Below are 15,000 nucleotides of genomic sequence, written 5' to 3' on the forward strand. Positions count from 1 at the left end.
CGCAGTTGGTCTTTCCTTTTCGATATTAAAAGAATAGTCCCTTGCCTTTACATGAGCTCTCTTAGCCAAGGGAAAGACTTCTTCCCTCAAGACGAAGGTTGCACGTGGGGTTGCTCTTCTCTGTACATCAATCTGTTTTCTGCCTTTCACTTATAATTTCATTAGAATTTTTTTATCAAGACTTTTGTTTTCTAATAAAGTGTTCCAGTTGTTATTTATTGGTCGTGTGAAAATCACTCCTTTATGTAGAAAGTTAGTATCTTAAAATTTATCATAAATATTTTACAATGCTATAATTGATTATGATAGAACATTTTCTGCTCCGTTTTTTACATGAATGAATACTTTTATTTGTAGATTTCTTCACTTTTATTCATCCATTCATCGATTCATTCTATTCTTCATTAATTTAAAAACATTCAGTACCAGCACCTTAACTAATGCAAATAATTCTACATAGTTGTATTCCTTCATAAATCATCACATGTCCTTCGACCATCTCTATACCCTGTCCCTTGACCCTCGTTGTGCCCTTCTCACGCTCCGCCCCCCCCCGCAGGCCAGCACCTGAAGAAGGACTCGTTATCCGAGTCGTCTTCAGACATTGGGGAGGCTGAGCAGGGGCTGCTCCTGTCGCACGAACTCAGTAAAAAGCAGAATTGCAACCCGCGCCACAACAATAATATAAACGCTATGAGCATCGAAACTGACGTCTGACACTTGTGTGAGTATTATTCTTGATCTCGTTTGTGAGTGTGTGTGTGTGTGTGTGTGTGTGTGTGTGTGTGTGTGTGTGTGTGTGTGTGTGTGTGTGTGTGTGTATGCGCGCGCGCGCCTTGTTTTAATACAGCAGGTGTTTTTGCTCTGACCGTTGCCTCCCTTCTAATATGCCTCTCCCCCGATGATCCACCCTGCTATATGTCTTGCAGTGTACTTTGTTTATACATGTAAATGTTAAGCTGGGGTTGATAGGTCGCTGCTCCTCACCTCCAGCTTATCTTCTTGATACTCAAGCTTTGTCCTGCGTCCTTTTCCTTCATAAACCACGCTTCATTCTTTTTTACGCAAGGGAGGCAGCTCAAGGGGAAAAACAAAGACATCAACAACAAAAATACGTCCACTAGACGCTGCCCAGAACAAAAGTAGAAAGAACGAGAGGCATTTTTTATATTGTCATCAGGTCGGTGGGTTTTTTCAGAATTCTGCTGTCATCACTTCGGTTAATCAGTTTTGCTTAAATTTTAGGTGCTTTCATTTTTTTTTTTTTTTACCTATTTTTTTTTTTTTTTTTTTTTTTACGTGTTCGAAGGTGCTCTTAGTTTTCATCTTCCTGCCGCCCACTTTACATTATTGCACCACTTGAAATATATATTACAGGGTAGTCCATGACGCGTCCTGCAACCTCTCTGGCGGCCTTCTCTCCCTCCTTTTCTCCATGGCTCGCCCAGCTTCACAGTGACACGCGTTTGGTAGTGGCTTCCTATATTTTCTCTCTCTCTCTCTCTCTCTCTCTCTCTCTCTCTCTCTCTCTCTCTCTCTCTCTCTCTCTCTCTCTCTCTCTCTCTCTCTCTCTCTCTCTCTCGCTCTCGCTCTCGCTCTCGCTCTCGCTTTCTCTCTAAATCTATGTTGGTGCAGGTCTACTCATACCGCACATATAGGCCGTTTTTTTGTTTTTTTTAGTAGATGTAACCTAACAACGTAAGCCCCAGTTGAGTAATAATGTATGAGACTGTAAGTGCAATGTTACGTCCGTCTACCTTGTACTCTTTTCCTTTCTCTTCCCTTGAAAATAACGGTCTTAAAAAAAAAATATGTTTCCTCGAATATGAATAGATGGCGTCTTGGCGCGGGCAGCCTTCATGAGCCTCCGTGATGGCGCGAAGAGTGGTGCGTGCGATGAAAGGTTAAATCTAATGAAGGCGAGGAAGGGGAGGCAGTTTAAGAAGCCGAGGGATGAAAGGGCCCGCGAAGTGCAGAGATGAAGGCCGTGGTGGTGGTGGTGGTGGGAGCGGCGGGAAGGAGCTCGATCAGGAGAGGAAGGAAGGGCGGCTTGTGGTGTATCAAGGCAGAGAGGAAGGAAGGGACGAGAGCCGGCCGAGAGGTGTGAAATGGAAGAGTAAATAATAAATGATGGACGCGCCCGAGCTGAGGTGGCGAGTGGCTAAGGGGAGACGTTATAAGTAGAGATGAGGCGGGGGCGATGGGAGGCACCTGGCGGAGAGGTGTGAAGGGAACGGACTGGGAGGGAAGGGGAGAGGAGATCGGAAGAGTAGAGGAAGCGTTGAGTAAAGAGGAGGTAGAGGAGAGGAGCGACTAAGGCGAGGTGATATGAGTAGAGATGAGACAGGGGTGATGTGAGGCACCGGGCGTAGAGGTGTGAAGGGAACGGACAGGGAGGAAAGGGGCGAGGAAAGGAGATCAGATAAAGGGAGATGTAGAGTAAAGAGAAGAAAGGGGAGAGAAGCGATTAAGGGGAGGTGTAATGAGTAGAGATGAGGCAGAGGAAGCGTGAGGCACCTTGCGGAGAGGTGTGAAGGGAATGGACAAAAAAGAAAGAAAGTTTTTACAGGGGATCAGAAAAGGAGAGGAAACGTTTTGGGAGACGCTATGAGAGAAGGAAAGGTAGGAGGGACATGAGACATCAGATGAATGTGAAAGGAATGGACAGAGAGCGAAGGAGCGAGGAGAGGGGATCGGATGAGGGGAGATGTTGAGGAAAAATGAGGTAGGGGAAGGGAGCGACTAAAGGGAAACCCAAGGAGTAGACGTGAAGCAGGAGAGACGTAAGGTAGGGCAGGCAAGGTGTGATGCCCAGTGAAGGGCAGGCAAGGTGTGAGGGGCAGTAAGGGCAAGGCCGGGTGTGAGGGGCGCAGTGAGAGGCAGGTCCGGGATGTGAGGGCGAGGGGTGTAAGGCAGCGTTGTCAAATTATCGTACTCATCGCATTGCATTTTCGTAGTTGTGGACCGATAACTACGGCAAAAAGAAAAAAAAGAGCATCAATAAATAACAGCTTTAACGCTAACTATAATTTTCTATCGTTATTTGTGCAGGTACGAGAGTTTGAGGCTTAAAAAATTATAAATACAATGCGGTGAATACGATAATCTAGCAACGCTGGTGTAAGGGTTCACTCCGCACAGTTTGCACCTCATTGATCACGGAGTTTTCAAAGGGACCAAAACAGCTTCTCTCGTAAATGGGGATATATTGTCCGTGGCGAAGATTTTGTCACACGTGTACTATATCGTCACCCTCATAAAATAATCGCCTAAGTCATTTTTCAGCGATTTCCAGGTTTTTGTCTACATCATTTTCTTAACACGTGACGCCCGTTTTTGTACAGTTGCCTTCGTCATTCAGGGTTTGAGTGTTCTAGAATTGGCCTTTTCATTTCTGCCTAAATATTAAGCCAAATGAGATAATGACAGTTCTTTTCCGATTTCCTGTAAAGTAGAAAATACAGACTTAGGTGGTTTGCTTACGAAGGTGACGATAGTGTCCCTTCGCGTCCAGTCTCTCCTTTTCAAACATTCATTTCATAGCCAGGTGAGCTTTTCTGATTCCCTACCATCCACATGTGTAGCGTATGATTCAGATATTCGTGTTTGCTTCTCGCACACTTATCCTTATGTGGAGTTTAGTGTCCCTGGCTCGGTCGTCACCCCCATCCCCATCCACACCCCCTCCCCCAAGAAGGCGCCGGAACAAACCAACTAGTGTGTTTTGTCAAGGCTTGGCCCTGTATTACTGAAGGAGGGACAGTCATACGCCGTCCTCCCTCTCTCCGTCCCTTCCCACCACCAAAGTATAAAAGATGAAAGAATAAGCAGGCCTCTTTAGGTACATATGAGGAAAGCCGCGGTGATGCGTTAATAATGAAGTGGTGATTTGATGCGCTATATAATCTGACCGTCTTTAAAAGTTACCGTAATTTAAGGTATTTTTTAACTGGAGTGTGTAGATGTATCCAGTGTGGAGCAAGCTATGTATTTTTACCAAGGGAAAGATGTGCCAGAATAAACACGCATTACTCATCCCATGTTTTATTCACGATAAGAGGAGGTGATCGCAGTTGACGACACGAGAATGCCAGTGCAAGAGACGCGAGGTGGAGGAGTAAGAAAATTACCAGTCAACCAACTGTCACCTGCGTTGGCACAGATTTTACTCCTCCTCGCTATATTTCACATAAACCCAGTGAAAGATTGATGTTCATTTTGACGCAAACCGACTGTGAACGATTTGAGGAGGATGCGAAGAAAGGCTCTGCAATGCGTATGATAATCACCACCATGACCGAGATCACCGAAAAGAAAGATGTCGCCTCACAGTTCATAAACCAGCGACGGCGAGGTGAAGCGAGGAGGCGTGAGGGTAGGGAAGGAAGAGAAGGATCGGGGCGTGGGCCAGGGGCGGGACCCATTACAGCTGTTTATGACGGTGCGATGAGGAAGGTGTCACCACATTCTCTCTCTCTCTCTCTCTCTCTCTCTCTCTCTCTCTCTCTCTCTCTCTCTCTCTCTCTCTCTCTCTCTCTCTCTCTCTCTCTCTCTCTCTCTCTCTCTCTCTCTCTCTCTCTCTCTCTCTCTCTCTCTCTCTCTCTCTCTCTCTCTCTCTCTCACACACACACACACACACACACAGTCAAAATCAATGATAAAACTCGAATCAAAAGCAATCAGTGTTTTGATGCAGTTAGGCAATAAAATGTAGCACAGACTTCCCGTTATTGCCTCATAAATGAAGTGCTACACAGGTCGAGGGGGCTTACGTACCTATTGAATGAAAAAGCGAAGAGGCAGAGACTCGAGATGTGGTCACTTTTTCCCTTCAGGCGCAGCTTCACGGGGATCAGGTGTGAATCGGGATGTTTGTCTGACATCGAAGTCAAACGGTGAGATTTTAACAGATAAGGGACGCGGAAGCCCTTGTATAGTGAGACGGGGAGCCCAGGGTTGTTCTTGAGGCGTGATTCCGTCCGCGAGCTGCTAGTCTTTTGTTTCTTACCCTCGTATACGGTTATGAAAGTTTCCTCCTTGCTTACGTCGCCTTGATTTTGTTTTATACAGTGCAGGAGGCAGAAAAACGAAGAAAAAATAACCCTTAGCACTGCGCTCACAAAAGGAAAACAGAAGGAAATGCCAAATGAGTGATCAGTTGTCTTAATCCTGCTTTACCTGCGAGCAACCGAGAGGGGAGGTAACGAGAGGAGGCGCATCAGTAAGCAATAGGTATGCCAAGACCCACGACTCGTCCATGGAAGTAGCGAAAGTTCAAGAGATTCTCATTCCAATTCGTGCGAAATACCCAACACGCAGTGCGCCCCCATGGCCTCCATCAGTGTGTGTGTGGGCGTGGGTGTGGGTGTGGGTCACTCCTCCCACTGCCTCGCTGGGGAATAATTTCTCCCCGCCAGAAGTTTATGATGAGCTTGATGAGGTCTTCGGCCCAGCACCACCTTGGCCTCATTCCCATCGCCCGCCTTGTCTCTTCCTTCTCCTCCTCATCTTCCGCTCCTCTCCCGGTTCCCCTTGCTGTTGATCACGCGGCACCTCCTTCCACCCAACGTCGTAGCCGCCACGTAGAGATAGTCAAGTATTTCGCGGTATTTTCTCGTTTTTTTTTTTTTCTTTCCTTTTCCTCATCATCTTTCTTTCACTTCCCGGTTCTCCTTTCTGCTCATCTCGCGGCACCTCCTTCCACCCAATATCCTAGTCGCGTTATTTTTTTTCGTTTTTCTTGCGTAGTTTCACACTTATGATATTAATTCGTCAAACTACCAGTCAGGGTAATAGTTTTCTCATGCCTCTATCTCGTGATTGGGTGGATATTTGCTTCAGTTTTAATTGATATTGTTTTTGCCCTTTTCCAGCTATTTTTATAATGTTCCTTTCCGTATCCATTTATTTTTTTTGTGCTCATCTAGAAAATCATTATGCTTATCCTAAGTTTCCAGGAGTCATGGCAGGATTTTTTAGTCTTTTACATTGGCTTTTTTTACGGCGCTTCCAGGAACTCTTATCTCACTTAATATATTGAAAAGAAAGGGAAAAGAATAGTCCTATAGTTTCAAGGACACACCAGCTCGCCACCAGGGACGCATTGTTCTCCTAAGTGTCAATCACCAGTCCGCTCCCCCCTCGCCTTCCCCCCAAGCATCCCTCAACCCAGCAGAGGCGCCTCACCAAGCCTCATGTCCTCCCTCGGGTTAAAGCTGTATCGGTAATCCGTCGTTAGATTTTAAGCTTGTTATTATAAGACACTCTCGCTTCTCACTTCATCTATTTTTAAAGGTCAAAGAGGGGGTCAGTCGGGTTCTAACGAGTTTTTCTTCAGGTTCACGGTACAGAAGAAGACTCGCACTAGCACCAGGGTCATAAAACTACCCCTGGAAATGCCCACAACTCCTATGAAAGCCTTGTCAAATATGTGTTCTTGGGTGGCGATGTGTCTTGTAATACGACCTTAAGTCTCCGCCACGAAATATTTATTGGCATTTATTGTATCAAGCACGAAAACTATTACCGACACCTTGAGACTCGGAGATGACGCTTCAAGGTGATTAACACTCCTCTGACACGTCCTTCCTTTGCCTCCGATGCCTCCATGTAGCCAGCCTTACACGCATCGAAGTTCCCACCTGACCACTGAAATTATGAGGGTTCAGTCGCCTAATTTTATCTTAAGTACATTATTAGTATCTGTTGATTCAGGGCTGCATCTCCGTCGCCCATAAATGACCCAGGCAGAGCTATTGTGGGTACATGCCAACACACCCGGGATCTGATTTTCTTTTTCGCCCAGCAACCTATCGCCGTCTTCGACTCTAAGAGTATCTCCTTTAAGTCCGCTTCACCTCCACCATAGTTCTGTGTGACTACCTGGCTGACTATCGCCGGATGACAGAGAAACTAGCTCAACACACGGGGCTCAGGGTAATGTTTGAGTAAATAAGACAAGTATGTTTTAAATAATTTATTGAAGGGGACTCCCCAGTTCAGAGGATCAATAATGAATGTTACCAAGACCGGCGGACAGACGGCAGCACCGGGCAGCGACGCAGCCACACTAGCGCCGTCTCTGCAGTGACGACAGACTCACGAACCTGCCTCTCCCACGACTATTACCACCCACCCTGCCCGAAACACCGCCACAGCCGAGCACATGTATTCACCGTCTTCATCACCATTGCCTTAGATCCCCAAATGCAACTCTCTAAGCCCTGAAAAGGAGGGTTTCTCCAGCCGGCCGCCTCATCCCAGCAGCCCGACCCATGAACGAATCCTGCTCCATAAAGGGGAACCATCATTCCCTCAGATCTTTATTCGTGTCAGACTTATCTGGTAACCCATAAGATGCCGTACGATCACAGCATTATGAGGCCTTCTATCCTTTCATTGGACACTGGCAAGCACGTTCTTTGTTGTCATTAAGGCATAACATATTATAGGAAATACGTATACATATGCTGCCTCATAAGCGGAATTATTTTTCTATACCCGTGGCACTAGTGCCTGGAATACAGTGCCTGGGTATGATTAGTGAAGGCTACTCGTAGGACCAGGTGATAAATACACATTCCCGTACGTTCCATAGATTCCGACTTCTTTTTCCTTCACTTTCTTTGAATCTCCGTTAATCGATGTCTTAATTCCTTCCTTTTCTGTTGTGATTTAACCCTTTATGAACCCTAAATAACTCGATACCCTAAAGAGAAATTCCCGAGTATTTTCAGTTATTTCTTTTGGTGTGTGTGTGTGTGTGTGTGTGTGTGTGTGTGTGTGTGTGTGTGTGTGTGTGTGTGTGTGTGTGTGTGTTTCTTTGTTTGTCTGTGTGTTTGTGTGTGTGTGTGTGTGTGTGTGTGTGTGTGTGTGTGTGTGTGTGTGTGTGTGTGTGTGTGTGTGTGTGTGTGTGTGTGTGTGTGTGTTTCTTTGTTTGCAAATGTGTGTGTGTTTGTTTGTTTGTTTGTTTGTTTGTTTGTTTGTTCGTTTGTTTGCTTGTTTGTTTGTTTGTTTGTGTGTGTGTGTGTGTGTGTGTGTGTGTGTGTGTGTGTGTGTGTGTGTGTGTGTATATATATATATATATATATATATATATATATATATATAGATATATATATATATATATATATATATATATATATATATATATATTATGAAACTTGAAATACATCTAGTATATAATATTATAATTGATCAGACTAGGACATTTTGTATACAGTATGTAGACATCTGATTGTCGAAAGTTTTAGGTTCACCATTTACTTAACAACGAGGCGTAATGGTGAGAACATAGGAAGGAATGTAAAACAAACTAACTGATAATTATAAGTACTAACCACTCAACAATTTAGCCTTCAGTACCATTTTATGTCTAAGGATTATTCTCTAGTTTTCATTGTTCGAGTGGACGATCGTTAACCCTTTCCCGTTGTTGCAGGTGGCAGGAAGGATTCAAGCAGTGCCAATACTGAGTGCACAAAGTAACTACAAAGTGGGTCAGGTTGCCGCGCCGCCTTCACCCGCGTGGAGGAGGCAGCCCAGAGCAGCACAGGGTCATGCTGGGTCAGGAGGTCATCCAGCATATCTATTCGAGTCACACATAAGATGCATCAATTGGCCGTCATTAGTTGTAACATTAGTCAACGGGGGAAAACATGTATATACGACAAGCATTTTCATAACGAATTGTGTATTTTTGTATCATTCTGCATCTTCGAGAACACTGCTGGAGATTGGAACGCACCTTCAAAAACGAGTAACAACAACAGCAGTAGAGAAATAATAGAAAAATTGCGCAACCAAGGTCACGTTACAGGGTTAATTTAAGACAAAGCGCGGTACCTGGTTGCCCTTCAAAATGGACAGTGAAATTGGGCTTTATATTCTAAGTGGAGTTCGTATGAACCCAACCCGAGACGTCCGCTCCTGACCCGCCAGACCCAAGTGTGGCGAATCAAAACTATGCGAGAGAGAGAGAGAGAGAGAGAGAGAGAGAGAGAGAGATGCTGCAGAGATGGACTGAGAAATGTTCGATATACTGTATATGTGATAACCTCGTAATCTTTAACAAAAAAAAATAATACCGGTGGAAGGATAATGGTTTTAAGTAGACGAGAGAATTGTTTAAGGTAAAAAAAAAAGTGTATTCATGTTACTCCAAAATTACTCTATTATTATTATTATTATTATTATTATTATTATTATTATTATTATTATTATTATTATTATTATTATTATTATTATTATTGTTGTTGTCATTACCTTTTTGTTTTTTTTTTTTTTTTTTTTTTGTCCGTCTAGTCTAGGGTGATCAGTTGTGAAGTCAGTCAGTGTGGCGGTTTTTGGCGGATCAGGGAACTTAATGAACGCATTGGGTGAGGGGAGAGTCACAGAGAACTGCTATGGTACTTATTTATTTTTCACTCCTTTGGCAGCTTTGTTTCAGTCACTCTTCATTTCCATTCAAAGCCTCGTTCTCGTTCCTTTTCACGTTATTGTTATGATCTATCCTTCTTCTTTTTCTTCTCGATCATCCTCATTCATCATATTGTTGTTGCTGTTGTTGTTGTTCTTGTTGTGTTTTCTTATGGCTACTCAGTTTCTTACCCCTTCTCCTACTCCTCTTCTTTGTCCTATCGTTTTCCTTTTTTTGTCAAATTTAGGAAGGAAAATAATCACGGTCTCACCTTCATCTGTTTCTTCCTTTTTCTCTCTTTACGGAATGGAGTTTTAAGTTTAGTCGCTACCTGACGCGTTCCACTGACCAACTTCCAAGTGTTTGATGTCCTCCTCCTCCTCCTCCTCTTCCTGTATCACCTTTTCCCCCTTTCACCACCATCACCCATTACCACCACTACCATACAGCTCCTTCTTGTTGCTCCTCTTCCCTGTTCCTCCTGTCCTCCCAGCTCCCACGTCATGCAGGTCAGTTTTTCCCTCATTCATCTCTCTCTCCTAGCCTCCTCTTGGTCCACCTGACTTCTCGGGGTGACGCTGGATAGGCCCGCAAACTCTCTGGCGTGTTTCTACTTCCGTCTGAAATCCTGTCCTTCCACTTCCATCTGAGAGCGACCCTTGAAAATCCATACATCAGAGCTCTGGTTCTCAGGTGATTCACGAGCTTCATGGGGTGTCATAAGAGTCAAGGTCCTCTATGAATACTCGGGGATAGTTGCCTTGTGGTTGATTCCCTGAAGCTGATGCGTTGCCTCACCTTCAGACCTTCCCCTTAGGAGCATTCTAAGGTAGTGGATCCCATATCTGCCTTCCCCCAACTGCCCAGAGGCTCCATCTGCATTTACTATTCCATTTTCCTATTTAAGCCCCTATCTTTAATATCTAATACGACTTTTCCTGCACTGTCGCAGTAGCTGACTGTCCCCGGAAGTATTACGCCTCACTCTTGACTCCAAGCTCCCGCCTTACCCTTGTCGGATGCCAAAACGTCGCAAGACCCTCTTACGGTAGCAGTATTTTTGTGGGCAGATGGGGGTAGGGGTAGCTCTGGGTGATAGGATTGAAAGCCTTTTTGGTAACTCCTTAATGAACCCCCTTCCTAATGTCATTCCAACTCCTGAATCAATTAGAATTTCCCCAGGTTGAACAGCAATAAGGCATAAACAGTTTATTAATACCATTGTAACTTTAAGATTTCTTTTATGTTCACTTTGCATAATAACGGTTTTGAATATTAGCTCTTTACAATGCATTTCATAATATATTGTTGTTCAACTGTTCCCCAATATACATTCTCCTGTGTTACTAAGTCAAGTGTGGGTATGATGATGATGATATGATGATGATGATGATGATGATGATATGATGATGATGATGATGATGATATGATGATGATGTTACCAAAACAGTCATGTGGTAATGTTATGTGCAGTGTCACACTGATGTAGTGAGTGAGAGACTCGCGCCGCCACCACTACCACCTACTTCCACAGCCCTCCATCAAGGCTAAATCCAAAGCCCACTGTGCAGCCACCGAGTTTCCGGAATACCTGAAACGTGCGCAAACGGATGGGGAGGAACAACAAACAAATGAGCAACGAATGATGCAGCTGCCGTGATCAGACTTTCGTTACGACAAGCAAGTGGTGATGTTTGTGCCTGAAGCAAATTCTATGAAGCTTTACAAAGAATGTACATATTCGTTATTCTAGTGATTCATTAGTTACTACTAAGAACAATGGCCTGATTGAAGGCGGGAGGAAAGGACACTCAACAAGCAGCTGGTGTGTTCTGTACTGGAAGTAGCAGTGACAGTGGTGGATGAAAGGGTTCGCAAACTTCGACTGAGAGTGTGCAAGGCTGATGATCGTAATGCTCCATGACATGCAGTGCCGGACTGAAGAAAAGGGATTAGTTTTCAAACCGTCTTATTCAAACCTGAACTTGATAACTATTAAGATATTCACCAGCGCTGTTCTAAGTGTTGGATAATTTTCGGGTTGTTTCGTTTTACAGTTTATTGGATGGTTTGAGATATCAATTCGGTGACGTTGGTACCCCTGTGCGTGAAAATGGCGCAGAAAGATGTTACAGTTTTCAGTTAAATGGAGTTCAGTCCTTGACCTTACATCATGAAGTACATTTCCTAAGTACCCGCGCGCCGGTGCTCCGCCCTGGCCACCTGCGGGTTCAGAGTGAGAGCACGAGGCCACGAGAGGCTGTCCGAGCTGTCTGCTTCCTGGCAACCTGGAGGACTCAAAACTGCTATTCGGAACCAAGTCACACAATGATGAACAGACAAAAAGTAGACACATAAGAATTAAAAGTACAATTTTCATGTAATAGCCGTAAGGATGCAGATGCAGAAGCTTTGGATGCGGAGAGCCACAGATGAAGAAAATGGATAAAGGTTTACCAAATTAGGAATGGTTTAATTCGTGAAGGGGTAAGCGAGGGGACGGAACAGGAGACAGGGCGAGCAGCAGCAGCAGCGGCAGCACAAGAGGCAGCGGTAGCAGCAGCAGCAGCAGCAGCAGCAACAGCAATTAGATGGATTGGAAGTAGTTTCCCTCAATGGCACGTATCCTCCAAGAGAGCCTCATCCCCTCTCCACTGAAAGAGGTGCCGCCCTATCACTCAGGAAGGATGGTCTTAACTATTGTAAAGCACTGACCTCGGGGACGGCCAGCCAGTGTCGCCGCCGCCGCCCGTGCCGGTGGGGGCGACGGCATTCCTGTACTCCCCGACGCCTCCAGCTTGCCCTCAGCCCCGGTGCGTCACGTAAGAACCCCCTAAGATGGTACCAAAGCTCATCGGATCCTCAAAATTCCTCTTGGTCAACCACTGACAACCGATGAATGATGCCTGAACATAAAGTCTGTAATTATTGTAATTTCGATGCCAGCATCTTTATTATGATTGTGATTTATTGAGATGATTTTCTTATCCGTTTTTAATTGATCTTGAAATACTGCCGCAAGTCATCAAAGTGAGAAAAAAATGCAATCTTGTGGTGTTCTTATACTGACGAAGCTAACCTAAGTCCATCTTGTGTGCACTTACTGGCTCGTAGGATTACGGAGAGCTCAAGGCGACGGTTGTTGTATGGAACAGAGGAGAAAACCTAAATTTAAGTACGCACAATGAAGCTGCCACGAGAGAGGAGAGTAACCAAAGGTGAAGCATTTATGAGTGAACTGATGCAAGGAATCCAATACCAACCAGAACTATTTCAGTACACACTGCCCATTCACTCACCCTGCAGAGACATTTTATGGGGTATCAGCTGCCGAGGTGTATGAAAATGGAAAAAAAAGACACGTTTTGTGTTCATATCATAACTTTCACCCCTTTGCCTTTGCATCGTTTATGCCCAGATTTCCTAAGTGATGATGTTGGATTGTCTAAACATATCGTTCATTCAAAATATGAAGCCTTGTCCTTTGTGTGAACCGTTCTCACTTATTACATTTTAAAGTTTGTGTCCTCTTTCAGTGTCCATTTATGTTCTTAATTGTGCTGCTTTCCCTTCAGTCATCAGTTTAGCCAGACATCTACAGTGTACATAATAAAACTGTAAGTAAGTATGTGGATGACTGTACCCGGTGCTAAATTTCCTTTACAGTCAAGGAAGAGGATGTAAAATAAAATAAAAAACAATAAAAAATTTGCCATTAAGCTATAGGTTACTTGTGTTCCATATCTACAAGTGATGTAGCGCAGGAAGATAAGCCTAGGTCAGCAGAGCCCTGTTAGAGCAGATACGGTATTTTAGCTGTTGTAGAAGCTTAGGATGAACGTCATGGAAGTCAGACCATTCAAACTAAGATCAAAGAATCCTCAAGAAACCTAAAGTCGGTCGCGCAAGGAAGACGACCGGGTGGGAAAGCTTCAAGGTTGATTCATACACCATTTTTTTTATTCATCATTATAACTGACTACCTCCCTCTGTAAGACTGTAGAACAAACTAGGTGCATTCACTAGTTATCTCCAAGTACTGAGCTCACAAGGATGTGCGCAGGTGATTAGAAAAAAAGCAAACAAACAAGCAAGCAAAACGTGTAGTAATATAGGAAAGAAAAGTAGAATCCATCGGAAATAATTACCCAGAAATATTCCTTCACTCAGCTGCAGCAAAATTCTTGGGAAACGATTACCAAAACAACAAAAAAGAATTAGCAAACCACATGTGAGTCTGAATACGCAGTCTGAGAGAAACGAGAAAGATACAGAAAACAGACGAAGGACAGTGACGAGAGTGTACAGAACCTAGGCCGTTGCGTCACCCTCACTAGTGACTAGGCAAGCGGCGCCCTGCCTGAGGTCTGTGGGTGTAGAGTAGAGGTAGAAAATCCAGTGAGCCGTTACCCAAATTAATCAACATTATGATAATTTACACATAGAACGAAGAAAACCAATGTGACAGTTCGCCTCTCCAAGATCTAACAAGTGCATTGCTTCAGTGTAAATGAGGAAATGCATTCATGTTTTTTATATGTTTCTTTCTAAAGTCCTGTATATATTCTGTACATAATTGACTGATTGTTTGTTTTACATTAAGCCTGTTTATTGTTGACGGTTTGAGAATCTTAGATAATTATTTTCTCTTGTTGCTGCATGAGAACTTTGAACAACTTTAACCCATCAAGTTTTGTGGGCGTGGCCTCTTATTCCCCGCAGTGCTTGTGATTGGCTGACCGGGGGGAGGCCGCTCCGACCAGAACTTACGAGTGGGCTGCCCGTCCCAAGGCGTCTGCATCTAGTCTCAAGTTTCCTAATCAACTCTTCTTCTTGTTGACTGTCATGTCAGAACCAATAAAAAACGGGGGCGGGCATCCCATCTATTCGCTTCATACTTTATCTAGGAAGAACCTCTAGAGCATTATTTGCTTGCTAGAATACAAAAAAAATATTGGAATAAGTGACCATTAAACATTTCAGACGGCGGTAGTTCCTCAAATGCTGTAACTTCTTCAGCTATTTACAACTCAGCTTAACCTAGAGAGACAATGCAAATGATGCAAGGCAGGGGCCGTCTGCTGCCCGTGTGACCCGTGACTCTGGGCCGACGGAGGCGCTCCAGGGACTAGTAGGAGAAGGCAGGCAAGGCGTGTAGGAGAATGTTATGCTCATTGTTATTCGGTTGACTGTGTGAGTGAGAGGCACGATGTGATCCAGTGCCAAACTCACCGGGGCGCCAGGCAGAAAGGGTCTGTCTGCCCGCCCCGCTGGAGCTCCCTCCTGCGGCTCACTGACAATGATCACGTTGTAATGAGTGTCGGCACTTCCTCTCTTGGGTCCTTTTCTTCATTGTCTTTCGACATTATAAGGTGCCATGTACTCCCAAGTTATCTTACTGGCTCCCTCTTCCCCCTTCTTTATTACATTGTATCTATGTTACTTTGCTTCAGACAGTTGTTTTCTTTGTCCACTCAAGGAAAGAAAATATTGTTAGCAAACTGCAGCTACCAATGACAATGCCAACTCTTTCCATTCTTTTCAGAATTATTAGTAGTGGTATAGGGTTTCAAATTATTGAG

General features: G+C 44.3%; 1 protein-coding gene across 1 annotated transcript in view; it reads left to right on the plus strand.

Annotated features, from left to right (window-relative positions):
* LOC126980990 (potassium voltage-gated channel protein Shaker-like) overlaps nucleotides 1-9,165 on the plus strand; it is a 71,032-nt gene extending 61,867 nt beyond the window's left edge. The window contains exons 6-7 of the mRNA XM_050831530.1: nucleotides 560-724; nucleotides 8,441-9,165. Coding sequence (XP_050687487.1) covers nucleotides 560-717 — 158 coding nt within the window. The 3' untranslated portion in view covers nucleotides 718-724; nucleotides 8,441-9,165. The remainder of the gene's footprint in view (nucleotides 1-559; nucleotides 725-8,440) is intronic.
* Nucleotides 9,166-15,000: the final 5,835 nt, after the last annotated feature.

This window comes from Eriocheir sinensis, chromosome 46 (assembly GCF_024679095.1).
Source record: "Eriocheir sinensis breed Jianghai 21 chromosome 46, ASM2467909v1, whole genome shotgun sequence".
NCBI lineage: Eukaryota > Metazoa > Arthropoda > Malacostraca > Decapoda > Varunidae > Eriocheir > Eriocheir sinensis.